The 27,913-nt window shown below is 42.9% G+C and overlaps 1 protein-coding gene and 2 non-coding genes across 3 annotated transcripts; 1 reads left to right on the top strand and 2 right to left on the bottom strand.

Moving 5' to 3' along the window:
- The first annotated feature begins 561 nt into the window (after positions 1–561).
- Positions 562–635, top strand: TRNAT-AGU (transfer RNA threonine (anticodon AGU)). The gene has a single exon. It is a non-coding gene; the product is annotated as a tRNA-Thr (tRNA).
- A 4,881-nt stretch (positions 636–5,516) lies between these two features.
- Positions 5,517–5,599, bottom strand: TRNAL-CAG (transfer RNA leucine (anticodon CAG)). Its single transcript has one exon. It is a non-coding gene; the product is annotated as a tRNA-Leu (tRNA).
- A 4,195-nt stretch (positions 5,600–9,794) lies between these two features.
- On the bottom strand, positions 9,795–18,336 carry BTN1A1 (butyrophilin subfamily 1 member A1). The gene is made up of 8 exons (XM_047796846.1): positions 17,692–18,336; positions 17,040–17,168; positions 16,446–16,793; positions 13,977–14,258; positions 12,737–12,886; positions 12,224–12,244; positions 12,094–12,120; positions 9,795–11,687 (listed from the first exon to the last, which is right to left on the bottom strand). The coding sequence occupies exons 2-8, from the start codon at positions 17,116–17,118 to the stop codon at positions 11,014–11,016; spliced, it is 1,581 nt and encodes a 526-aa protein (XP_047652802.1). The 5' UTR covers positions 17,119–17,168; positions 17,692–18,336; the 3' UTR covers positions 9,795–11,013.
- Positions 18,337–27,913: the final 9,577 nt, after the last annotated feature.

The following is a 27,913-nucleotide window of genomic DNA, read 5'->3' as shown; positions in this document are numbered from 1 at the left end:
TAATGATGAAGTCTTGAATTTTTTTAAGACGCAACTCTGGAATTCCATTAGTTAACATTATAAGCAAGAAGCAGGCAGATGAAACACAATTTTACGGAAAGAAATGGCTAAAGTAGGGCCCATGTTTTAATTAAAATTCGTGAACTAAAGAACATAGAGCTTTCTTCCTTCAGGGACTAGTTTTTGGTGCTGGAAGTGTTCTGGTGTAAATGTGTTACACGACCGATGGAGTGTTCTCGTGTAAACGTGGCCGGTTTCATCTCCTTCGTGAGCCCCAGGTCACACTTCACCCAAGGAAGCAGACGCTGTTTGCCCTTCCTGGCGGTTTTTCCCACTGAGCAGCCCGAGGGTTCAGGCTCACGCCGGTCTGGAGGGGTCTCAGTATTCCTAAGGCTTCGTGGTCTCTTAGGTCTTTGGGAGCAGAGAGGAGGTACGTCTTTAGGGTCTGGAAAACCATCTGGGCTGCTCCTAAGCCTCAATAAAAAGAAAATGAACATATGCAGAGAACAAAAGCAAATGTCATTCCTTTTCCATGTCTATTTGAAAGCTGGCAGGCGTGCTGGCTCCGTGGCTTAGCTGGTTAAAGCGCCTGTCTAGTAAACAGGAGATCCTGGGTTCGAATCCCAGCGGGGCCTGCTGAGGTTTTTCCTGCCCTAGATGAAAGTTAAGTTCCGTTAGGGGTTTCACAAAATTTATATGGGTCTAAGAGTGAGAACAATCTTACTGTTTACAGAAAAAGAGACAAAGATGACTTTGTTTTTCTTTCAGAAGTATTTCTACCTTTCTTCGTGTCCTTACATTTTTACGACATATGATATTTTTCAGCAAGTGTAAAAGGAACTAGGAAAAGCACGAGGAAAAGTCACCAGATTTAAACTACAAGCAGCATCACAATCTCTGGTCATTCTATTCATTTTCCTGGGGGGGATCCCAAATGGATAGGCTTTCATAATCTGCAGGCAATATTTTTTAGCAAGTTCAACCTCTGGAATAATTGATAAATGTTGTTGAGAAGGCTGCAGTATCTCAATTTACAGCAACCTCTAAAATCCAACCATATAACACAAGCTGTAAATACTTATTTTAAGAGGTGGACTTGTGCTCAGAGTTTTTTGAAAAGGAAAATCAAAGAGAAAAATATCTGTATGGATAGCCCACTGGAACAGGCAGATTTGAAGCTGTCAGCATCCAGGCCGACTTAAAGAAACAGTTCAGGAAGGGCTGAGGTCCTTTCTTCCAAATTCTCCAAGAGAAGTGGGAAAGAACTCTGGAGTTTTACTCATAGCTGGGCCCCTATGCATAGAAACTCAAGACCAGGGAAATGAAATTCACTGTAACTCTTACTCATCTTCCAGGACCAAGTCCCCTGCCCAACCCCCCAACCTGGCACAGAAAGTTCCACCAACCTAGCATTTACCTTCAGAGCAAGCTCATTATTTTATATAGATGGTCAAGGGTACAACTATGATCTCCTCCTGTTCTATCTGCAGAAACAAAATGTCCTAACACTTTGAGGAATAGTTCAGGAAACAACTTTACTTTTGCAAAGATTTTCTTCACTCATTCTACAGTTTAACCGCCCACTTTTCTTTATAGAAATCACACAGCAGTGGAACGTGTCAACGAAAATTCAGTGAACAGTCAAGAAGCAAAAAGGGAATTTTATTTGAGCTAAACTGAGGATTTTAACACAGGAGATAGACTCTCAGGAAGCCCTGAAAACTCTTCTGCCTGTGGCAAGTTGAAGGCACAGTCACATACATTTTCAGGACAGAGGATAATACATCAAAATGACATACTGATATTTTACATAAAGTTCACCAAGAATACATAGCCTGTGAAAGCACATATGAAGTGAGCAGCAGATCACCGTGACTCTGTCCTGAATTGCGAAAGAATGCTCTTCTTTTAAGAAGTTATATTGCTAGTGTCAGAAGTAAGGGGGAAAATGATCTTTAGAATGGAGCAGTCACGTGATCCCATCTTTGAGGTGCTCTGGTTAATGTGTACTGCTGACACATACTGCACCTTAGGGACGGAGGGAGGAAGTCCAAACAAACCCATAGAGAGAATTTTAAGTTTAAAGTTTCTTATCCTGCCTTAAAATATGACTTTTATTTCATCAAAAGACAGACCCTCTTTTTCACATCCTTCTATCTTCTCCTCTAGAAAGCCTTTTTATCCCCCAGGCCCAGAGTACAGACCTCCCTCAAATGGTGTGGCCAGCTGGTGTCAATGTCAACACCAGACCACTCCTTCATCCTGTTACTAAGCCTGCCTTAACCTCAGCCTTCCGCTTTATCAGGTTCCAGAAACATCTTTGCAGGGATGTTTCCAGTCAAGTGGCCTTCAATGGATTTCCTGATCTGTACCACTGAAGTAACAGTCCTGGCTCCCGAAGCTATAGAATATTCCAGGTAAGGAATCTAACCTTCTCTCCCCAAAGCCTAAAAATCTTCTTAACTCTCCATATATCAATTATGAAGTGAGTTATGTGTACAAGTGGAAATAGTTTGCAATCAAATTCTTGTTTATCCAGGTAGAGCTTATCATGTGGCAGACACCATGCTAATCACCCATGGGTCATGAGTTCTGTCCTAAAGACATTGGCAGGAACGGGAGGCAAACAATTCAATGGCGATTACAGTAGAGTGGAGTGTCATACCATTGGGAGGGGAGGGTACTGTAGGCCACACTTTGATACTTAATTCAAACTGGGTAGAGACAGAAGGAGGTGGGGGAAGACTTCATGGAAGAAGTAACACCCAAGTTGAGCATGAAGGAGATGTAGACAAAATCCAGGCAAGAGAGAGGAGTGGAAGAGGTGCTCCAGGCAAAGGGAATACTGTGTGCCTGGAGGTGAGAAAGTATGTTCAGTTCAGGTAAGTGGCAGCAATTGGAGGCTGGTGTGTGCAAATCTTGAAACTCTTCTTTATCTGGAGATGACTGGCCCTTTAGGCATCCATCCTCTTCATTCATGGCGCCATGAAAAGCGCAGGAGAAGTGATTTGTCCGTGATGTGTTGAAGTTCCCAGGCCAGGGATCTGAACCTGTCATAGCAGTGACCCCAGCGCCCGGCAATGACAACATCAGATCCTTAAAACGCCACGCCCCGAAGGAACTCCTCATGCTTTCTTTTTGAAAGACACTGAATTACCAAATGAACTTATTTACAAAACAGAAATAGACTCGCTGACATAGAAAACAAACTCATGGCTACCAAAGGGGATGGGCAGGGGGCGGGGTGTGGAGAGAAATTAGGAGTTTGGGATTAGCATATACACACTACTAGATATAAAATAGATAAATAGCAAGGACCTACTGTATAGCATAGGGGACTATATTCGATGTCTTGTAATAATCCATAATAATCTATAATAGAAAAGAACATATATATATGTGTATATATATATATATATATATATAGGAATCGCTTTGCTGTACACCTGAAACTAACACAAGATTGTAAATTAACTATATTTCAATCGAAAAAAATGGTTTAAAAAAAGAATAAGAAAAAATAAGCATTTCATCTTCAAAAAACAAAAACCAAAATCATGTGTTACCAAAGCAGTGTGGATAGGACTTGAATTTACCAGTTGTGGATTAAACGAGACCTCTAGCTGGGCGCTGAGGTCCTCCCATGGGGGCGTGGAGCTAAAAAGGGGACTGTATTTCCCATTTCATCCCAGGTAACAACACTCAGCTACCTGCTTCATACCTGTTTTTGCTGCTAGCATGTCTACTACTCAGGGTAGGAGCTGTATCAGTTCTGTTCACTGCTGGATCTTGAGTCCAGCACAGGCCTTGGCAAACAGTAGGTGTTCAACTGCCAAAATAATAATAATAATAATAATATTTATCAGATTTATTAGGCATTTAGGCCAGCCATTTATCAGGCCTTTATTATTTGCCAAGCATTTTATATATACCAAGTCATGCAATTTCACAGCATACTTATGAGGTAAGGTTCAATTATTTCCTCCCTTTTAGGGAGGAAGGCACCAAAGCAAGGGGTACAAAGTAACTTGTCTGGTAGGTCATACAGCTCATAAGTGGCAGAGCCCAAGTAGCCTGAGTAGCATTGGACCCATCCATTGATCCTCCAGGCACCTCTGAGTGCTTCTCCTATTACTCTAGGGGCTGTGCCTATTTGCCATTTCCTCATTTCTCATATGTTGCCAGGGCCAAGTAGGAACTCAAAATGGGCAAAAATGGACAGTACATGGCCACCTGGGTGAGAAAGGGAAACTTCATTTCTTTATTCTTTTCTGGCCTTGTTGATGATAATCTTCCTAAGACGTATTAATTCACTTTTTTTTCAGTGTATATATGAACTTTCCTGTGAGTTTTGAGGAATTTGGAGGAGAGAGAGGGCAAGACATTTCTGAATATTATAAGAGATTATAAAAGAGTCACCCCATTTTCTGTCTTTGCAACCTGGCATTAGCTTGAATTTCTTTTTTAAAAAGGAATGAAGAGGAGAAAATTCCAGTCACCAGAAATTTTTGATTAAATGGGACTTTACAATAATGTAAGAATAATATTCACCATCCAAGTTTAAAGTTCAAAATATTAACATTGTATGTTAATATTTGTAACTATAGCTATTAATGCTCCAGGTAAGAAGGCTGGACATGAGGAAATTTGAATTTGAGGGATATTTCTGGAGCTGTCACTAACTCTGAACTTCTGTGTGTCTAGATCTTCCTCCCTGTATCTTGGGTCCTGCTCTGAACTGCAAAATTTGTAAACTGTCAGACTCATGACATGCAGTTCCATTTGGCTTCATAATAGAATGTATAGGAAGATGTCCACTGATGGCACCCTTATTTGTGGTGGCAAAGCGTTTGATCTAATCTGGGAGTCATCCCTAGGTGAGGACACACACCACAGATCTCGATGCAGTAATTAAAACTAACTGCTCTAGGTGTGGTCTAGATGTCTGCACAGCAACACAGATTAAAAAAAAAAAAAAAAAAAAAAAAAAACCAAAAAACTGTGGGTCAAAGGGAACAAAGCAAAAACAGAATGAGATATATGACCTAGCGGCATTGTGGCATTTATGTAAATTTAAAAGCATATATTGAAACAAAAAATACATGCTCTACAAAAACATATAGAAAGAAAGAAAAGGATGATTTTTTTCAGTGATTTCTTATGGGGGTGGAGGATGAGAAACGAAATTGAAGAAAGGCAATTAAAAAGGAATCTATAAATAAATAAAACAAAAAAGGGCCCCGGTGGACATCAGTGATAACTGAGTAATGTTGATTCAGCTCCTTGAGGGATAGACAACTGGAGACAGTGAAAAGAGATGAGACTGAAATGACTAGTTCTTGAATTGTCTTCTGGGTAGAGTGGTTTCATCCTAGAGCCTGAGTAATTTCTTTTTTAAGAAAATGTACTTTCGATATTTTTTTTAAAAAAACAATTGATTACATTTATATGGTTCGCACCTGCCACCACAAGGTAGGTGGTAGATAGGATCACTGAAGTTCAAAGAAAAAACGTGTTGTCAGGAGTGGGATTCGAACCCACGCCTCCAGGGGAGACTGCGACCTGAACGCAGCGCCTTAGACCGCTCGGCCATCCTGACTTGTTGGGTACCGGCCCTACTTAGAATATATTTCGGTGTCTACACGAACATAAGTCAAAAAATATGTATATATATTTTCTGCTTCTCTTTCTGATGATGTGAAAATTTTTCGCCTAAAAAGTGAAACGGTCAGTTAACGGACCGCTCAGGACGCTGACTCGGTGGAACTCGCGTGTTGCCAGGATCGCCCGGGAGCGTCTTCTGAATTAATTCGGATTCGATTCCAGGCTGTCCTGGGCAGGGCGGCACAGGTCTGCGTACCCGAGAGTAAGGACGCTTTCTCTCCACACTCCTCAGAATTCTTGTTTAATATATGGCACATACGCGACTGGAATAGCCTTGCTTAAATTGACACCAGCTCCCAGGAGATTTTAGGCTACCGGCAGCCCTCGGGTGCTCGCTAACTCCTTCCTCCTGTACTGTACTTTCTGTTGTAAGTCTTCCCGCTGGGGTTCCCTTCGTGGTCGTGTGGTTCTGAATTTACTGAGCTGTACGCTGAGGATCTGTGGACTTTTCTGTATGGATGCTATACTGCCCGCAAAAGGAGACATCAAGGAGTTCCCTGGTGGCACAGCGAATTAAGGATCCGGGACTGTCGTTACTGTGACTCGGTAGCTGCTGGACGTGGGCTTGATTCCTGGCCCGGGAAATTTCGCACGCCGCCAGAGCGGCCAAAAAGGAAAACACAGTTCTGCTTTTTACTTTCTACAGGTGTTATCACTCTATCTTCCATTAATTCATCAGGTTTTCCTAAATCTCTGTATGAAACACTCCTCAAGGAGTATTTAGCTTAAGTCCTTTGAACTAAATAATACAGATACGGATTCTTTTTTTAAGGCGAGGATAAACCCAAACGTTGGCATCGGTTATATTTGAGTGATGAGATTTTGGATCATTGCTACTTTTTAAATAATCTTTCATATTTTTGCAGGTAAAAAAGACTATTTCCATTTTACTTTTTTTTTTTTTAATGCGATGCAAGAGTAAATGTGCATGTGGTTGGGAGTGAACTCAGAGGTTTCGAGAGGGATATTTGAGGAGACATGAATGCTGTCTGGAGGCAGAAGGAACAAATGAATTAGGATATGCCAAGAGAAGGTGTAGAAGAGCTATGGTTGGTTAGGGATGGTAGATGTACAGTTACTTTCCTCTTAATCTGAATGTCTGAGCTCAACTATCTCAGAGAATCTCTGTTAAACCGAGGCAGGCACTTTCAAACATGTGATGACTAGAGTTGGCAGTTAGTGTGTGAAATGAAGACCACGATTATTATTTCAGTAACGTTTGCATTTTTAGGCTGATCTTTAGCTGTGGGGTGAAAGGTTTTTGACTCTGGTTTAAAAAGAAAATCAAGCCTTGGAAATACTCTAGTTAATTATTTGCGGTGGTGGAAGAGAGGCCTTTCTGGTGCTTCTAAAAATCACAGTATCACAGATTCTGTTTTCAGGTGTTTCAGATAGGTTTGGGCAAAGAATCAGCATGGCAACCTTTCTTCTCCTTTGGAATACTTGAAAATAAAGCCAGGACTACCAAGGCTGTTAATTCCTGCCAGGCACTGGTAGCTGGTGCCAGATGGAAAGGGAGCCAGAAGGCTCCTCGGATAAGTTCTCCCTCAGGGTGTCTCATGCAAAGAGGCTAGTGCGCAGGCGCGGGGGTGGATGGGTGGGTGGGTGGGAAATATTTCCTAAGAATCGACTACCAGCTCAGTACTGTGCTTGGTAAACATATTCCTTGAAGATCATGAGAAAATAGGAAGGGGAGAGAAATTTCAGAGCGAATTAAAACCTATGGGTATTTCTCCCGGGGATGGGGGTGGGGGGGCTCCTGTGGCAGCCCCGTCTGTCATGGGTGAGATTTCACATATACATTTCAGGATACACATTGTACATTAAACTAGCCAAACAAATGCTTGAGGCTCTCAACTATTTTTTTAATTTTAATTTTTTCATTTTTTGCTCTTTAGGTCCACACCCATGGTATATGGAAGTCCCCAGGCTAGGGATCTAATTGGAGCTGCAGCTGCCGGCCTGCCCCACAACCACAGCAACGCCAGATCCTTAACCCACGGAGCGAGGCTAAGGCTTGAACCCAAGTCCTCATGGATGCTAGTCGGGTTCACGACTGCTGAGCTACAACAGGAATTCCTGAGGTTCTCACGTATTTTTCAAAGAAGTTTGGACTTTGGTCTTTGGTCTTTTTTACTTTCTGAAAGGACAATTTGAACACAAATGAATACTTTTAATGCAGTAGTTGTTATTCTCTCAGGAGTACAGAGTAAGGTGGGCAGCGTGGGGTGAGCAGCGCCTGAGGAAGGGTCGGGGGCGGGGGGGCAAGGAAAGGAAGACATTGAATGCTGGGGGTCCATGAAATGATGGAGGAAGGAGTCCTTTCTGTCTGGTTCTCCAGATGCGTGCCTTTGGTCCAAGTAGCCCATGGCATGTTGCGTCACTTTTCTCTTCTCCTGACCCTCTTTATGCCTGAGCTGATAAGTCCCACCTTGATTAATTTCTCTAAACAATTTTCTGAAGCTCCACTCCCCAGATGAACTTAATCAATCCCCCTATTCAACTCTGGTTTGCTAAGCAGAAGATGTCTTGGATAGATAGCAAGGACCCCTGCTTTCAGGTCCTGATTGGGCACATATTATGTACCTTTAATCAAATCACTCCATTTCTCTCGACTTCAGTTTCCTCATCTGTGAAAGGAGGCAGTCAGAATAAATGTCAACAGTTGCTTCTCATCCATTACTTCTTCTAGACCCCTTCCCAAAGTAAAGCCCTCTGTAGTCTCCTGATTCTTAAGCCTGGATATAGATTTGTTTAAAAGTAATCTAATGGAAGTTCCCATTGTGGCTCAGTGGTAATGAGACCAACTAGTATCCATGAGGATGCGGGTTCCATCCCTGGCCTTGCTCAGCAGGTTAGGGATCCCTCGTTGCTGTCAACTGTGGTGTAGGTCACAATTGCGGCTCAGATCCCATGTTGCAGTGGCTGCAGTGTAGGCTGGCAGCTGCGGCTCTGATTTGACCCCTAGCCTGGGAACTTACATATGATAATAAATAATAATCATAATCATCATCATCAAAATAATAATCATCATCATCAAAAATCATCATCATCATCATCATCCAACAATACATCCACGAACATGATTATCCAGATATTGTTATGTGTGTGTCTCAAGTCAGTAGGAAAACACCAACACCAAAATGTAAGTGGAGGTAGAGCCCGAGAGCTGACAATGACAAAAAGTGAGTGGTGGAATATTTCTATGCTTGTATTTTTCACTTAAAGTATAGTGAATGTGATGATAATAGACTTGTCTGGTGTTCAGAATTTCCACACAAGAGAGAATGTTTGGTTTTAATTTGTCATGATCATCTATGAAGAGAGCAGGTAGATGAAAACTTACGAAAGCTGGTTTTTGGCTTAATCATGAGAAATATAATGGGTGCAATGGAAATAATATGTTAGTATGAACATAATTTGGAATTTGGCTTTCTTGTTGTTCAATGAGTAGAGCTCTGATTCTGATAATTTCTCAGCAGGAGACATACATAGTAGGTGATATCCCACCACTTGGTATACTTTTAGAGAGTCACATTCTGTCCCTTTGGGCTGCAGAGCTGGCTGAATTGCATTAAGTTCAGACCTTCTTGAAGGGGACTCTTCCTGACCCTTGCTTGGGGCAACATAGGGGAAAGTGGGCATCTCACTGAACTACGAGGGCCTTCAAGAAGGAATCTAAAGGGTCTTTCCTCTGGAATAGTGGCTTAAAGATTACCCAAGTTGGTTTGTTTTTCCAGTTATGAGGCATTGTCATTAAAATTTCCCAAACATTTTCTCTTCCTGGAAAAGTACTATAAGCATTTGAAGAGGTTACCTTGTTAGTTGTAGAAATGGAGTCACCACTCAGACAGATGCTGAGGGTAGATAGCCATTGGCCCTGTGGCCTTTTTGTAAGTAGCTGGACCCTCCTAGGACAATAGCCCCCTGTGCTGGCTGCCCTGGTGAGCCCATGGCCATCAGGTTTGGGGATGGGTTTAGGATGAATAGAACCACACTGCTTTGGCCCACAGCATTCCCACGTAGGTTTCTTTTCTCTGTTTTGTGTGTTTTTGGTTTTTTGTTTGTTTGTTTTTCAATTTCACTTGTTGGGATGAAGAAAGGAAGGTACAGATGCTGTTTTCAGCAGTTAGAAGACATATTTATTAGGTTAAGAGCAGAGGTGACATCTATCCTGGAAACTAGAAAACCCAATGGAAATGGAAGTTGGGAGCCTGGATAAATTTGCAGGCTGTTGGCAACAAGACAAGACACAGGTATACAAGAAAATGCAAACACAAACAAGTGCGATCAATCTAGCTGTGCTGAACACAATAGCTCGGCCTTCAGGGGACCCTGAGGAGAAGCAGCATGTAGGAAAGCTGGGTGATGGGAGAGTGATTGCCGGTGGCACATGGAAGTGGATGGAGGTTGAAGTTAATTGAAGGTGTGGTTGAGGGAGTTTAAACCTAATGTTGGATTGAAGATGAGACAATGGCTGATAAGGTGGTGATATCACTGAAAGATGATTCCTGGAATTGCCTCTGAAGTGGAGAGATTCTAGATCAAAGGGAAGAAGAGAACTAGAAACTTGTGGAGTCAAGGAAGCAAGATGAGAATGAGCCCCAGGCAAGGGAGAAGGGGCGGGGCGGGAAGGGGGGATGTGCAGAGAGGGGAACGAATGGGGCCTGAGGCATGGCTGTGCACTCAGCCTTTGACTTTTGTCTAAAATTCTCTCCTCTATCGCATGTTCTACTGGACCCCGCCAGCCCTACTCATTTCATCTCTTCTTTACTCTCCTTGTCAATTACTCAGATCCATTCTGTAGGACACGACTTAGAAAATTTGAGATAAAGGCCCTAAAAGTCCAGGGGCAGGCCAGAGGTCCATCACTGGGCTAGGTTCACCTCACTTCCCTCTATCCTGATGTTCCCTCCAAGTTCCTTTATGGGATTTCAGCCTCAAATCTTCCCTTCCCAGGACCTTTTGGGGTTTCAGCTGGCCTAAAACCTGTTCCTCTACATAGTCCTATTCTAGACACCAAGATATTTCTGTCACAACCCCGTGCCTATCCAGCCCCATCTTGATCCCTGAACTTCAAGTCCCTCTCTATAGGGTTTGGCCTTAAGGTACAGGAGAATGTGAGAGGCAGTTTGAGTCACCTCCCTGCCCCTTGAATATTGGTGCAGAAACAGATTAGGAAGGTCCTACACCCCACACTCTCTATCAGCAGCAACACAACGTTCCCCAGACTAATTAATCTCTACCCAACAGGAAGAAACAGGGGCTAAGCAAAGCTGGCAGATAAAGCCTGAGAGGTGATGCAAGAGAGGGTAAGAGCAAAGGGAGATAGTTGAACTGGGATATTCCTCAAGGCACCCCTTGGCTGGGCTGGGTAGGGATTAGTTTAGAATGGAGGGTGTCTGTATCCCCAGAGGCAGATTCCCCCCCCATGGGGGACAGTGGGATCTCCTTAGAAAGGTCGTTGGCATCAGCAACTACTGTGACTCCCTCAAGCCCATCGGTGATCGGACAGATGGTCAGGGGCTTTTTACCACAGGACCACAGGCAGAAGAAGGGCCGGAGGGGCCCAGAGAAAGAAGCACTGGGGAAACTGTAGATATGGGATCCATCAGTCATGTTGTAGAAGGAGATGTCACCTGATTCATAGTCCAGGAAGATCCCCACCCGACGTGGGGGTCCAGCCAATGGAAGAGGGGTCCGGAGGGGGGTGAGAGCCCAGTACCCATTTCCATACAACTCCACAGCCCAGAACCCATTCTCAGGAGTCATGGGGTCAAATCCTTTCTTCATCACGTTCTCCCTACACACCCCGATTGCCCAATCAGTCCTGTCTCCCACCTCCACCTCCCAGTAATGTCTCCCCGAGGTGAAGGTCTCACGACCCAACACACAAGGCCAGGAGTCAAATCTCTCAGGTTTCTCAGGCAGTTTCTGACGTGAATCTTCCAGTCGGACAGATTTGGAATCCTCATACAGGAAGAGGTGGGGGTGGGCAGTATCTGGATCCAAAGTCACATCAACTAGAGATGGAGAGAAGGTGATTCTGAACATCAGTAAATGTTAAAGGTTGAAAGAACTATTCTTTCTTCTCCAAAGAAGTAGAGCACTGTTCTAGTAGTTGACAGGTCTCCTCAGGAAGAGAGCAGCTTGGCCTGCTCAGCTGTCTCTGTTTCCCTCTCCCATCAACAGCCACAGGGTGAGGTATGAACTGATGGTCCCTAGTGCCTAATGGGACCTGGTCAGAGGGCACTTGTCTTCTAGCCTTCTTCCAAGGGCCATCTATGTGCCTCAAGGAAAATGTGGAGGCCATTTGCCACCCTCTCACCCCTTCGTATTCTCCTCACTCTCATTTAATTCCAAGTATTATAGGGTTGTGAATCCCTGTGGGGTGGAGTCTCCCAGCCCTTATGATATTGAGTCACTGACCTGCATGCAATGTAGCCTTTTTCCATTCTGCAGTAAAAGAGAGAAAGAGGGAAGGAGTGTTATTGACATACTTTATAATAAGAGAGAGAAAACCTTGTGGATAAAATAAGGACAAGAAGGTAGAACTTACTGAGCTCTTCCAGGAGTTTCTCTGGAAAACAAATGGAAATAGCTTAATGACCTTCTATAGTGGCCAGGAGGGAGGGGACAAAACAGGTGCGAAAAACACACAAAGTGCTAACTGTTTAATTCATGACTACCTGATTATTGAAATACTATCAATAAATGAAGAACAAGGATGACGTTTTGTTTTCTAAGAAATATGTAGGAAGTTCCTACTGGCTTGGGATCAGATCTTTAGTCATTACTGGGAAACCCATTTAGAAGTAAGGATGGGTCTGAAGGTGAGCAGTGAATAAACATCAAGTCTATTATCTCAATTAGAATTGGTTTTGACTTGTCTTGTGCCCTAAACCTCTGGTCTTCTTCATATTGGATACCACTCATTTCAGGAGCTTTATAATCCCCTCTGACTTTCAGAATTCTAGGATCAATTATCTTCCCATTGGCAGTCATCCTAAAGGACCAGATCCAACTCTACTTGGAAGCACTGCTGACCAGTAGACTGGGATCTAGGACTTACGTTTAGTGCTGAATTCACCCCTCCTCTGTCTGGATCTTTCTTTGTATAGTCTCCAGGTGAAAAATATGGACCCAATTGTGAGAAGTCCTACGACCACCAAGATGACAGCCACAACCACCATCCAGGGAATCAGCTTTGGGAAGAAGGGAGCTAAAACAAAATTCCCAAGAAGGACATTTGTTGAGAAACTCTGAGCAAGTCCAGTTCTTCTCCTGATTCCAAAGGGGGCTGGAAGAGAAGATGACCTGGAACTCTCCCATTCCTCCCATGGCAAAATGCCACTCTAAGTCTTTCAGATGAATTTTCATTTTAGGTAAGAGAGAGCAGAGAGAGAGGAATGAAGATGAATAAGAGTCATTTGGGGACAGAATGAAATACAGAATATAATGGACCAATTCATGTTGTCAAGGAAATTTCTCCTTAGTTATCAGTGCAGGATGGGAGCCAAGGGGATGAGGGAAGGAAATAAGGAAGGGGAAATATCACCTCTGTGTGCAGCAGAATGGGACTCAGTGAGCAAAGAATACGGAAAAGTTTCTGCCTGAACCAGAGTTGTTATGTGGGGAATAACAAGAAGATTTGCTTCCCTTAGGATGCTGAAAACTTTTTTAAAAAAGTTTTTAATTGTTTTTACTATAGTTGATTTACAATGTTTTGTCAATTTCTGCTGCACAGCAAAGTGACCAGCCTCATATATGTATTTCTCACATTATTCTCCATCATGTTCCATCACAAGTGACTAGATATAGTTCCCTGTGCTTATACAGCAGGATCTCATTGCTTATCCATTCCAAATGCCATAGTTTGCATCTACTAACCCCAAACTCCTTGCCTATCCCACTCCCTCCTCCTCCCCCTGAGGACCCTGAAAACTTAGACAAAGCTCTAGTGTGGGATGGGAAGAGGAGGAGGCAAAGGTGGAAACAGGAGAACTAATTTAGTTAGATTCAGAAGGCTCTGGATCAGGAAGATTCCCCAGAGAGAAAGCTTCTCTACCTAAGATAGCTCTCCTAGGATGGAAAATCTGGAATTTCTATGAGATCTAGGTAAAATTGAGGTCTTCAGAGCCTCTACTCTTTCCAGGGAAGTTGGTGGGGCTCAGTGGGCAGGAGCTTAGGTGGGAAAAGCTTAAGGTAAGGAAAGCAGACAAGCCTGCCGTGAGGTTACACCTGGGCAGGTGTCCCATGTGATGAGGCCCCGAAGCTGTGTCAAAAAGGAACCCAGTACTGGTTTCACTGACCTGGGATGGAAATCTCTACTTCCTTCTCCTGGCCGAGGAGAAGGTTCCGGACATAGCAGGACACATTCTTCACGGAGGGGTCTCTGATGACCACTGAAGCTGCCACAGTGAACAGGCCTTCCTCATTAGGACTCTTGGACTCTGACATGGATGGAAACTCCTCTCCCTTGGGAGTTCTCCATTGCACCCAGGGCTCTGGGTACCATCCCGTTGAGGTACACTCCAGCTGGATCTCACCACTCTCTTGAACTTCCATATGGATGTGAGGATCTGAGCCCAGAGCTATGGAGAAAGAAGCACCCTTACTCCTTTAGTGGACACTCTTTGGGAGCCTTGTAACCTAGGGCTACCCAGTTTGAGAAAGACAAGTCCAAGGGAACTGGGAATGAGAAGGACTCATCTCCATATTTTACTACACCAGGAAACTGAGGTAGCAATAAAAGGAATTTCATAATCTTGTCAAAGAGGGATGCCATGTTGGGATTCAGCATTTGAAATGTGGGCAGGAGTTTGATGGGCAGACATGGGGTGCTTGTCCAGACAGCAGGAACAGCAAGACCAAAGGCTCAGAGATAGATTAGTAAGTCTAGGCTGGGAGCTCCAGATATATAAGAGAGCTCATATCTCTGGAAATATTACAAAAAGGATTTGACTAGGAAAAGAACTAGGATTGAGAGAGTTCCCTTGTGGCTCAGTGGGTTAAGGATTCAGTATTGTCACGCTGTGGCCCTGGTTACAACTGTAACGTACATGAGGGAACCTCTTGCACGCTGTGGGCACATCCAAGAAAAGAAAAAGGAGCTAGGATTGAGTATTTAAAGACAAACAGAGAAGTATCCTTGAGGAGAAGGGGATTTGGAGGTCCTTTGCACTGAGATGGTAGCTCACAATTTAAGTTTCCTTTACCTATGATACTGAATCAGGCATTTTCTTAAATGGTTGCAAACCTCATCTTCTCCCCCCAACACACACAATTTACATTCTAACATAAATCAACAGGAAGCTGTTTTTCTTTTATGTTCAGTATAATTATTTTCTTACAAGTCCACTAAGTACAGAAAAACACCAAGCTCCAGAAGAGAGTGCTTAAACACACGCCCATATCTATTAGTTTAAGTCTATATTCCAAGTTGTGTGTATATATGAGAATGTGTATTCTTTTCATTAAAAGGGCCACCCACCCTCAGCAGACTCTCATAGGTGTCTATCACTCATAAAAGATAACGGTGGCATTTTTAGGCTATCAAATCTTTAGGGCTTTATAACCAAACTTTAAGATACTTCCCTAGAAATCCCATTATGGCTCAGCAGGTTAAGAACCCCAAGTATCCATGAGATTGAGGGTTTGTTCCCCAGCCCCGTTCTGTGGGTTAAGGATCCAGCATTGCCATGAGCTGTGGTGTAGGTTGCAGAGGCGGCTCAGATCTGGCATTGCTTTGGCTGTGGCTTAGAATAGCTCAGATTTGACCCCTAGCTCAGGAACTTCCATATGCCCCAGGTATGGACCTAAAAAAGGATGAGAAAAAAAAAAAGATATTTCCCTAAAAAGGACATATGAGTTATACATGATGTTGCCATGTGGGGCATCCCGTTATGAGGCAAAGACCCAGATTTCACCCAGCTCTTTTCTTTATTTGAATATGTACATGAAAAGTAGTTGTATCTTATACATTGCAGGGCAGTCTGAGGCGCAGTAGTGGTATCTTACAAGCTTTGAATTGACAAAGCAATTTCTCATATATTGTCTCATTTTATTTCATTCTTGCAATATCTTGTTGGATAGGTGCTTCCCCAGTTTTGCAGTAGGAAATATAGCTCAGCGGGAGATTTGCTTAATGCCAGTTGGGAAAGCCAGACCTCAAGGCATACTTTCCTCCTGAGTGCTTACCATTTTTCTTATTGTTTCACTCTGAATTGTGGCTTGAAGCGAAAGGAAACAAAAACGAACACTTTTCTAGGTGGATCAATATCCTTAACAAGCTGCCATGCTTTAGGAGCTTAGGAAATTTGTCTTTGAGTACTAATTCATAAAAGCAGCATCGAAGTATGCATTGAGGTTGGTCACCACAGCCTTACTGTAATGGTGAAAAATAGACGCAACATAAATGCTCGATTCTGGGCTTTGATCAAGCAAAGTATGGTGTTACCAATAGAAAAGATTGTAATACCACCGTTACATCCTACACTCCTTTAGTTAATAACATGAGGAAATTCTTATCCTATAATTGAGAGGAAAAGGCAGGACATCATTGAAATAAAGCTCTACTCAGAGAGCCAAATCGCTGCTCTCTCTCTCTCCACTGTCAACTCAAACCCCTTCCTCCTCCTTTCCTACTCTAGGCCTAGCCAGCCTCTTCCAACCTAAAAGGGATTTGGGAAAGGCATCTGATGGTTTCCAAAGTAACAGATCCATAGGAAAATAGACCCCACCTGGCGACAGCCGAGAAAACTCAAAACTGCTCTACTCACCAGCTACCTTCAGATGCACGATGGCCTCTTCATAGTTTTCGTCCTGCCTGAAAAAGCAGCGGTACTCCCCATCATCAGAAGCCTTGACCCCCTGGATCCTCACAGCGACGTGCCCCGCGGCGATGTCGTCTTCCACCAGCGTCACTCTCCCCCGGTACTCTGGCATCTGCTCTCCCGCCTGCTCTCGCCCTTCGCGGCGCACGAACACCGCGGGCGAGACCTTCTTCCGGAACCACCGCAGCTCCATGCGCTCGGCGCTCACGTTGGGGGACAGGTGACAGGGCAGCTCGGCATCTTCACCCACCACCGCCAGGATGGGCTCCGGGGGTCCGATCACGTCAAAGTGAGCTGCCAAAAACCAGGAGGGTCAGACAGAATAGGGGGTGAGGGTTGAGGCGGGTGGGGATGGTTGGCTGGTACAGGCCAGGATCCCGCCTAAGGGTAGAGACTCTTCCACTAATTCTCTTATTCCTACGACAGCCCGACGGAATCCATCTGGACCCTTGGGGAAGCCGCTAAGGCGAACCAAAGGGGATTGTTTACACTTACTGAGAAATTTCAACCCTGCAGGCCGGAGAGTCAAGGGAGATGTACCTGCATCCAGCTCGGGCAGCTGGAGGAGAATGAAGATGAGCAAACAAGAAAGGAGGCAGGAGCTTCTGAAGACTGTCATCTCCAGCCTTTCTGGGCAGCAAGATGCTTGAGTTGGGCAGCAACTTCAGCCTAGGAGAGAAATGAAGAGATAGGAGATAATTTCTTTGTTGGAAAGAGTCATTTGCACCTGAAGCTTCCTCCTAGGCACCCCCACCCCAACACACACAGTGCAGACTCTCAGCTCGTGCCCACCTACCCACCCACCCAAAGTTTGGTCAAGTTTGTCTGTATAAAACAACAGAATGGGCCCGAAACCCCCAAGAGACTTAGCAGAAGGGAATTGTGAGGCATAGCACCCATAAAGGGGTTTCATATCAATTGACAAATCTTGGAACCACGGCCCTAAAAACCCTCTTCTTTCAAATAGTGTTTTGGTACTTGCTTTTAGCCATGATAATAAAGATGCTATGATGGAGGCAGAGATGGAGACCAGGGAGCAGGCTGGAGGAGCAAAGAAGAAAGGTTGGGAGGAGATGGAACAAGGAGCGGAAGAGAGCTAAAGGGCTTGAAGGGAAGAGAGCCTAAGACTAGGGAGGAAGGAGCCAAGGGGAGAGAAAGTGCCCCCTGGCTGAGAGGAATCCCAGATACTGACCTTTGGCTTTGGAGGAAAAAGCACCAATAAGTCTCTGCTACCAAATGAGAAACCTGGTTGTGGCTGCAGGAGCAAAAGTTAAAGGCCAGAAGGAGAAGGAAGGGGGAAGTGCTCTCAGGAAAGCCTGCCCCCAGGTCCCTGATGTGTATACTTGGGGGGGGGGGCAGTTTCTGGAGAGAAGAAAGCTCTGTGGATTTGTGCTCTTCAGCTGAGATATCAGGACCTGGGTTAAACAGAAGGGGACAGAGCAAAAAAGAAAGGATGCAAGAAAACAATGAAATTACGTTGCAAGTCTTTGGGCCATTAATTCACCTCTTTTCTTCCCTCAGTTCTTCTGTCTCTAAAAAGGGAATATTGTTAATAATATCTTCTTTGGAGCAGTGATGGGAGGATTAAAGGAGATTAAGCATGTTAAGTGCTTAGTATGTGATAGGGACTTGGAAGAGTGGAAATTCTTATTCTGTCATTGTTTATGTGGGTCAAAAAAAAAAATCAAAGATAGTCTGAGAATGCCTATGAGTGATTCAGTTTTCTGGGTCCCAAAGCTGCCTCTCTGCCAAAAGTACCTCCCTAAAAGCAACTCATGAGGCCTGAGATTCCTTGTTGTGGGCTAAGCCTCTTATTGTTATGGAAAACTTTTTTTAAAAGGGGAAAATCTTTTTTTAAAAGTAGAAATCACTCCTAACGTCACCAGATGATGATAGCCTGTGGCAGAATTGATGATAGCTTTTGTATCATTTGAAACACTGTTAATAGCTACATAATATCATGTTGAAGTTTCCTCTAATTCCCAAGATTGTGAGACACCTTGGGTTTTTTGCCTGCTATAAATAGTGCACTTTATCCTCAAGTCTTTGTCCACATCTTTCATAACTTCCTGATAAATTCCCAGAAAGACATCATTAGGTCAAAGGGTATGAACATATTGCCAGAGTTTCTGCCTGAAATGTTAAACCTATCACACCATCAGTGGAAAAGTCCTTCTCATCTAATTTCTGCCAGAATTGAGGGTTATCCTTCCTCATTGCCACTAATTGGATGGATGAAATGGACCAAATTATTATTATTATTACTATGCATTTATTTGATAGTGACACTGGTCATTTTTCAGTATTTATATATTTTAATATAGTCTGGATGTGAATTTTTCAACCTAATTACCCTTTTGTTTCCTAGACAGATTCTGGTGCGGTTTCTTATCAATCTATACGGATTTTTTTTTATATAAATTAAAGACATCAACCCTGTATAATATTTGTGGCTAAAACCCTTCACCACCCCAGTTTGTCCTTTGCCTTTTAATTGGGGCTGTGATCAAGACCAATGAAAGACAATTCACCTGAATGCTAGGAGAATGAATTTTCAAAAAGCAAATCTGATCTTGCCACTTTTTGCTTAAAAATCGCTATATGTCTCCTTAATGACCCCAGCACCATGTTCAGGCACCTTGCTCTGGTCAAGAAAATGCTGTAAGATCGAGTCATCTCTCTGCTTTCTTCCTTTAAGTCTCTTCTCCCCTCCCCACCCCCTCAATGGTCTATCCACCCACTGACAGAATTTGGAAGGAGATAAATTTCCCTCAACGCACAATATACTTTCAGGCCGCCAGATAATAATGCTTATCTCTCTTCTTCCTCCCTGCTTCCTCTGATCTTCATGACAAGCTTCTACTCTTCCCTTACAAGCTCATTTGAAGCAACTTATTCCAGAAGCAAGCAGATGTAACTTCACTTCTAGGGCTTCTTCATTCAGTTGTAACAATGCATCGTCATCCCATCCAAGCAAGTATCTAACCAGAGGGAGGGCCTTTAGGAAGGAGCTTCTGAGCACCAACCCAACTCACACGAGAAACACTTTTGAAGTCTTTGGTCTTTTCTATATATATTTAAAGTAAATTAAAACATTTTACTTCATTATATATGAAATTAAAAAAATATGACTCTGGATAGACTTTGCCCCCTCCAAGTGAAATCGGCTCTCCAGGAAGATGGGCTAGGTTTATGCTGTGACACAGACTACTTCTTGGTTCCTCTTTGCTGGCACAAACCTGACCTGAATCCTATCTAAGAAGATGTAGTGGGGTTTTTTTTTATGATTTTTATTTTTTCCATTATAATTGATTTATAGTGTTCTGTCAATTTCTACTGTATGATGAAGTGGGTTTTTGTTTTCTGTTTTTTATTTTTGTTTTTGTCCTTTTTTTCCAAATCTCTCTTCCTCTCCTAAACCAAGTTCTTTGAGTTCTTACTCTCTGACCCCTTAGCATATAAACCAAAGCAGAATTTGCAATTTAGGAGTTCCTATTGTGGCTCAGTGGTAACAAACCTGACTAGTATCCACGAGAATGTGGATTTGACACCTGGCTGTGCTCAGTGGGTTGAGGATCTGGCGTTACCATGAGCTGTGGTGCAGGTTGCAGACGCAGCTAGGATCCAGCATTGCTGTGGCTGTGATGTAGCCCGGCAGCTACAGCTCTGATTTGAATCCTAGCCTAGGAACCTCTATATGCCACAGGTGCGGCCCTAAAAAGCCAAAAAAAAAAAAAAGAAAAAAGAAAAAAGAAAAAAAAAGAAAGAAAGAAAGAAAGAAAAGAAAGAAGAAAGAAAAAAAATTGCAACTTAAATCAAGCCAACCAGTCCTTGGCTTTGCTGGTTTGAAATGTGCCTGCATCATTTACAGCTTGCATTTGTCCTTAAGTCCTTAACTTTTAAAAATATCGCTAATAATAGGTTTCCTCTCCTTAACCTACTCTGATTAGATTTCTGTTTCTTGCTTTACATTGTCAAATATCCTATAGGAAATCTTTTTTTGGGGAAAAAAAGAGCATTTACTTGCACCTAAGTGAGCTCAACTGAAAAGAAAGGGGCCAGAGAAATAAAAGCAAATAATATTTAGAGCTCAAGCTATTAAGTGGCAGTCAAGGTTCTGAATGGGTAACATCTGAGTCATTTCAACAGAAACCAACAGTTTTGAACAATCAGTGGCAGGATCTTTGAGTTTTCCAGAATGTATCAGGGAAGAGAGATTCTAGCTGCCTCTACCTTTCATGGCTCGTGTTGTTTGTGAGCTGCCTTTGTGATGAGGGGCTGCTGTGAGGAAGTTCCTGCTATTCCAAGGCCCACTGGAGAATAGAAACATACACTCTTTCCTCTTAGACATGAAACCATTTGGGCTGAGGATATGCTCCATATAAAAGCAAATCTAATGACATGCCAGGGCTTCTCCCCCAACCCCTCTTTCCCCACATTTGACTCAAATTTCCCAATATTATAAACTAGTCAGATCCAATGATTCTTCTCATCTTCATTCTACTTGACCTTACATTTTCCTTAGGCATTAAATTTACAATCATTGTGTAGCGATCATTTTGTAATGTCTAGAAATAGTGAATCAGTATATTGTGCAACATGGACTAACACAATGTTGAAGGTCAATTATGCTTCAAAACAAACAAACAAAAAAACAAACTCATGGAAAAAGAGATCAGATTTGTGGTTATCGGAAGTGGGCAGGTTGGGGAGAGGGGGAATTAGATGAAGGTGGTCAAAAGGTACAAACTTTCAGTTATAAGATAAGCAAGTACTAGGGATGCAATGTACAGCATGATAAATTTAATTAACGCTGCTCTACGTTATATATGAAAGTTGTTAAGAGAGTAAATCCTAAGAGTTCTCATCACAAGGAGAAAATTTTTTTTTTATTTTTCTTTAATTTTGTCTCTATATGAGATGATAGATTGTACACGAAACTTATTTTGGTCATCACTTCATGAAATATGTAAGTCAAATCATTATCTTGTACACTTTATTTTTTTATGCTGTGTGATTTAAACATATACAGTGCTATATGTGAATTATATTTCAGTGAAACGGGAAGAAAAAAATTATGTGTATTATAACACAACAAGGTTTTTATATGTGAATAGAGGGTAGAAAGGAATTGAAGAGGAGTTCCCATGGTGGTTCAGAGGAAAATGAATCCGACTAGTAACCACAAGGTTGCGGATCCCTGGCCTCGCTCAGTGGGTTAAGGATCCGGCGCTGCCTTGAGCTGTGGTGTAGGCTGCAGACATGGCTCAGATTTGGCATTGCTGTGGTGTAGGCAGCAGCGACAGCTCCAATTAGACCCCTAGCCTGAGAACCTCCATATCTCCATATGCCACAAGTGCCACCCTAAAAAGACCCAAAACAAACAAAAAAACAAAAAAACAAAAAGAAAGAAAGGAATTGAAGAGGTCTACAGAAAATGTGATGGATTTCCGTGTAGAAGAGGGGTCTGTGGTTAAATGTGAGGTTAAATGTGTCCTGGGCTGGGGCGGGGGGTGGGGCAGAGAGGAAGAGGATGAGAAGTCTTCTTGAGTGGTGTCATCTCTGTGTCTATTCCTGGAAATGCTTTTGAAATGCGGAGTTCCTAGAACAAAGAAGAGGGTCAGGAAGGGAATGTACCGGAACCAGTAAAGTGAGGTTGTGTTGTGCAAAGAAGAAATAAGAGGATTTAGGGAAGGGACCAGCGTTTATGGACCACTCTGAGTTCTTCCCAGAATCCACCCTATTGCATTCTCTTTCTGTTACTTGGTGGGGCAAAGCCCTCCAAAAGCAGGGCTACATTCACCTCCAGGAGGACAGGCTACAGAAAACATGAAAATACAGAGTTTAGAATTTTAGAAACAGGCCATCAATTCATTATTGGTCTGACTTCATCTTGTTTTCCTCTTATCACAGCTGTCACGCTATGTTCCCTGATCGGATCTTATCTTAGTTTGAGTTTCCCCTGAAGCCAACCCTGAGAAACAGAGTTGGATGCAAGTAATTTATTTAGGAGGTGATTCCAGAAAATGCGGTGGGGAAATGAGGAAATGAGACAGAGAAGAGCTAGTAGAGTGTGATGACACCTGGATTACTGCTGTGGCCCCCTGGGGCTCAGTTTTGCTAGGGACTCTCTGAGAGATTATATAAAACTGGAAACTCTTCAGAGTGATCACTAGGGATGAGAAAACAGAAATCTCTATCCACAACCCAATTCCTCACTGGCTGAGGATCTTTTCGGTGAATACCTATAGGAAGTATATGCAGGAGACCATCGAGGGGGAGAGAAGGAGAGAGAGAGGGAAAGAGGGGAGACTGAGAGTCAGAGAATGTGAGCTATTCGAAGGCATCTCTTTTTCTCCAAAGAAATGAGACACCATGGTAGGAACTGTCAGGAGTCCTCAGGAGGAGACATTTTTCTATCTGTCCCCTGGTCTCCGCTCCCAGCCTACTGGCCCCCCATGACACCCTCCTCCCCCACCCCCACCCCTCATAACAACTTCTTCCTTAATTATTAGCTACAGATAAGTGCGCTTTTACGCTTTTACGTTTCTTGGGGAAGGAGAAATGGGTTAGCTAATCTTGTAGTCACTTTCCAAGAGACCTCTCTGTCTCCTAAGGAGACTGTTAAGGCAATGTACCATCTCCCATCTCTTCATTCTCATCAGCAAAGTGCTGTTTCAGTATTTTTCATTTTGTGCACCCTGCAGCTTTGAATCCCTGGGAAGTAGATTGATTCAGAGTCCCATTGAAATGAAGAGCTGTTGACGGCACGATTCTACTTTTTCCATTCTGCAGTAACAGAGGGGTTTTATGGGAGATATGCAGCCTTGTTTACAGATCAATGGAGGAAAGATCAGAATTCTCCAAGTTCTTTTATGAGTTTCTTTGGAAAATAAACAGAACTAAACCAGTTAAGATTTGAGTTCAAGTTGTGGGAAGGAGGATGAATGTGTGCATGAAACACAATGGAGTGACTGTTCCCTTCTGTGAATACTTGATTACTGAAAAAGTATCAATAAATCGTGAACAAAGAATATTCTTTGTTTCAATTTTTCTTCTGAGAAGTTTGTAGGAAGTTCCTCTTGGCCTTTGATACGGAGAGACTGCCCTGTATCTGGGGAACTGAAAGTCTGGGGCCAAATTTGGGATGGACAGGAATGATCACTGGAGGTTGACAGTGAGGTTCTGACTTGCTTGTGACATGTTGAAGGCTACCAGCCAAAGCCTACCTATAGTCAGCCAAGGTGGATTTGTTTGTACTTGTTACAGTAGCATGGATTCCACACACCAAGGGGGTTGAGAGGCGGGGAGAGCTTCAATGAGAGGGTGTTGTGAGGAACTTCTAGGTTTAGGTTTGTGTTGGGTGATTTGGGGAAGCTTTGAAGAAAGAAGGGTTTGCCCTGGATGAAAGCTGTCAGAAAGCAGGGGACTGTTTTATGACTGAATATTCCAATAATTTTTATTGGGAATGGAGGAACAGAGTGAGCTAAAATTGTCCTTGGTCCAAAAGCAGCAAATCCTGCAGTTAGCCAAGAGAGGGAGGTGTATGGTCATTATCATGGCTTGCATGTTAGTGTGAAAAAGAGTGTTGTGTTATTCCTGGTAAGCTTGGATTGCACCAGCTAGTTTATTCTAATGGGGATGATTCATGGTGAGTCACCAAGCCAGAAAGTCCAATGATTAAGGGTAGAGGATTTAGACTATATAATGTCAGCTTGACTCAGGAAGAAAGAGGTGGCTGGAGATTGAGTTCAGTCACTATGTGGTCAATGATTCAATCGATCATGCCTAACCTAAGGAAACCTCAATAGAAAGTATGGCCATTGAAGGTTGGGTGTGCTTCCTGGGTTGGCGATACTCTATGCCTGTCATCTGACTTATTCACTGTTATTTTCTTCAAATCATAGCACAGTGCTTGGCTCCTGACTAACATTCTATGATTGTCGGATGACTATAAGAATAAGCTATAGGTGTCTTGATTTATACTTACAAGAGACTGCTTGAATATAAATGTTAGCTTATCTATTGATAATTGTACATGCACACTGTATCTGTATTAGATTACTTATGACTCAGTCTGATGCCAAAGTCCTCTAAGTTCGCTTAGCAACCGTAATTGAAAGGTCTGGGATAATTCTACAAATCCTTGAGCTTTATGGTATAATAGGGTTGGTGTGGAGCCAAACATTAGGGATGATGGGGAGAAGAAGAAACGACCATGTGAGCTGGCCTTGCAGGAATATACCTGGCTGTTTCCTGTCAGGCCTGTGCCAATGGTTATGTGATTAAGGAAAGCTCTTTATGAGTTCAGGACTATGTAAATTTCACTTTCCTAAAGTTGGGAAAACTTCTAATTATGGCAGAATGTGACCTAACTTCCAGTTTCCCCACCCTTCTCCTTACATGGCCCAGCCTACTTTCTCCCACACAGGGAAGGAAAGGTAGCAAGATTAACCACCAAGGAAACTACTGCCCAATAACCACTGATGATAACTCCCAGCCCACTGGAGGTAAAAGATGAACCTTTTAATTTTTAATCCAGGGTGCTGAAAATCTGAAAGACTTCTGCTGGAAGGTCTTGATTCAGAATTCTTCCCCCCCACTCCTGTTGGGGTTGATCTAAGGCACAGTCAAAGTCAAGAAGATCACAGATACTGTGGCTCTCAGCCCCTGAGGGGGCAGGGAGTACTATCCCAGGCCTGACTGGTGACACCCAAAGAGGAAGAGTCCCTGTGAGCCATTCTCCATTTTTCCATAATCTGTTCCACCTCACTCCCAGCCCCCAAGCCCAGGAGAAAGGAAATTCTAGAACATTTAATTCCCCATGCTGTTAAGAAGGAGTAATTCTTCTGGGAAAAGGAAATAAAAGTTAATGCTTGGGAGTTCCCACTGTGGCTCAGTGGATTAAGAACCCAACATAGTATCTGTAAGGATCGGATGCCTGGCCTTGCCCAGCGGGTTAAAGATCTGGTGTTGCCCCAAGCTGCAGTGTAGATCGCAGATGCGCCTCAGATCCAGCATCCAGTGTTGCTGCGGCAGCGGCTGCGGCTGTGGCATCGGCTGGCAGCTGTCGCTTCAATTTGACCCTTAACCTGGGAACTTCCATATGCCGCAGGTGCAGCCCTAACAAGAAAAACAAAACAAAACAAAACAACCAAAAAATAACACTTGGGTGACTCCAGACATTTCTTGTTCATTGAAGGTTTGGTTTTCAGTAAGAATCTGCTTTTGTGTGATACTCAGAACTTTGTTCTGAGGCCCCAGATGGTTTGCTTTCTACTTAAGTTCCTGCCTTCCCATTTGCAACCTCTGTCCAACTGCAGAGGTTTATGTTCCTTCAACTAGTTTATTTCTGCTTTGGGGCTTGTGTGCACAATGTTCTCACTGCCTCATGGGGCTGGTTCTTTCTTAGTCCTCAAGTCTCAGAAAAAAGTCTTATCTCCTCCAGGAAACCCACCCTAACTTTGCCAGCTAAAGTAGTCCTCCTTGGGCCCCACGCAGTCCTCTCCACAATATCACCCTGTTTATTTGCTTCACAGCACAACTGACTGTGTGCACGTGGTTGGCAACTTAAAGGTACTAAGTTTGTTGAGTGTGAACAAATAAGATATGAATAAAAGACTGCATAAAGAAAGGTAGGAACCAAGATTTATACTATTTTATACAGTGACTATACTATTTTATACACTGGGTTCATAGCTAGTTTTCAACAAATACTTAAAGCATTTGAACCTTAGGTTTAGAAGGCACCTTAAAAATGAGGCATGATTTATCAAAAAAAAGTATGAGTGATAACTGTATTTTTCTTGGGCAACAACAAAAATCATTTGAACTTGCTAGACCTCACTATTTCACTCAGAAATGGAGATCAATATATTTGCTGTGAGAAAGCAAGGATGGTGCATAAACGAAAGTGTTTTGTAAACTATAATAAAAGATATGCAAACCCACTTAAAGCCTTACTTTACAGAATATTGAAACACTGAAAAGTTGTAACTTGCCTGATGTTAATATAAGCAGTTATTAGGAACACTTGTTTCCTGACTTGCAGTCTGGTGCTTTTAGTCAAAACTGTTCAAATATTGGAGTTCCCGCCATGGCTCAGCAGTTAATGAACTCGACTAATATCCATGAGGACCTGGGTTCGATCCCTTGTCCTGCTCAGTGGGTTAAGGATATGACATTGCTGTGAGCTATGGTGTAGGTCATAGATGTGGCGTGGCTCAGATCCCACATTGCTATGGCTGTGGTGTGGGCCAGCAGCTACAGCTCTGATTCGACCCCTAGCCTGGGAACCCCCACATTGCTGCAGGAACTCCCATATGCTATTAGAAAATTAAAAAAAAAAAAACTGTTCAAATAGTATTATATCAACAGTACCAAAAATAAAAAAAACATGCACATACATATTAATAACCCAGTCTTCTATCTCAATAAATCACCCATTTCAGTGTTCCTGGTCTTTCCAGAACATGTCCATTACAGTAATACAATTTTGAGCTTTTAAAATATCTTTTTGATTTTTTAGGCAAGTTTTACAAATAGATGGCTGAATTATGTAAAATCCAACATATTACCATTTAAGCCATCATCTTAGATGCCTAACTCAATTCCAGGATCCTCTATCCTGGTTCTCAAAAGATGTTTTGAAGATTTCTGGGGAGTTCTTGGTATACTTTCAAGGAGCCTGCAAGGTTAATATTAGTCCATAATAATATTACTGAGACATTATTTGTCATTTTTGCTCTCCTTTCACTAGTGTACAGTGGCTTTTTCTAGAGTCTCCATGGCCTGTGATATCCCAACATTGAATACAGAGGTAAATGTGAGGATCTAGCCACCTTCTAGAAGCCAGACATTATTAGATTTGAAAAAAAACATTAAAGAATACCACACTTCTCAAATTTATTTTGCATTGGAAACAAGTTTTTTTTCGTGAAACACGTTTTTCTATATTAACCTAAAATTGGTGTGTTGCTATTGTAATATAAATTAATAAATACATTAAAAAATTTCTTCGTTTCAATCACTAATGCCACAAATATTGATAGATATAAGCCAAATGAGCAAAAGCTCTCTAGGGTCCTCAATAATTTTTAAGTATCTAAAGGCATCCTGAGGCCCAAAAGCTGGAAAGCATTGTTCTCTCCACTGAACCTGACCTTGAAATCCACTTGGTCCAATGCTTACCTGTTCAGCTGGGACCTTAAACCTTGGCCCACTCCGTAACTACGTACAGATGCCTTGTTTATGGTGGGGATACCCGAGCCAGGCCAGGCTCAGATGCATCTTCATCCTTCATCCTTCCCCATCCCAGATCTAGGCCTGAGGAACTTTACTGTGTGCTCTGGAAATCTTGGGGATGGGTTGGAAGTGGACCAATAGCTCCTGGGACCCCTATGCTGTCATGATGG

Source organism: Phacochoerus africanus, chromosome 9 (genome assembly GCF_016906955.1).
Source record: "Phacochoerus africanus isolate WHEZ1 chromosome 9, ROS_Pafr_v1, whole genome shotgun sequence".
Taxonomy (NCBI): Eukaryota; Metazoa; Chordata; class Mammalia; order Artiodactyla; family Suidae; genus Phacochoerus; species Phacochoerus africanus.
This window is presented reverse-complemented; position numbering and strand designations above follow the sequence as displayed.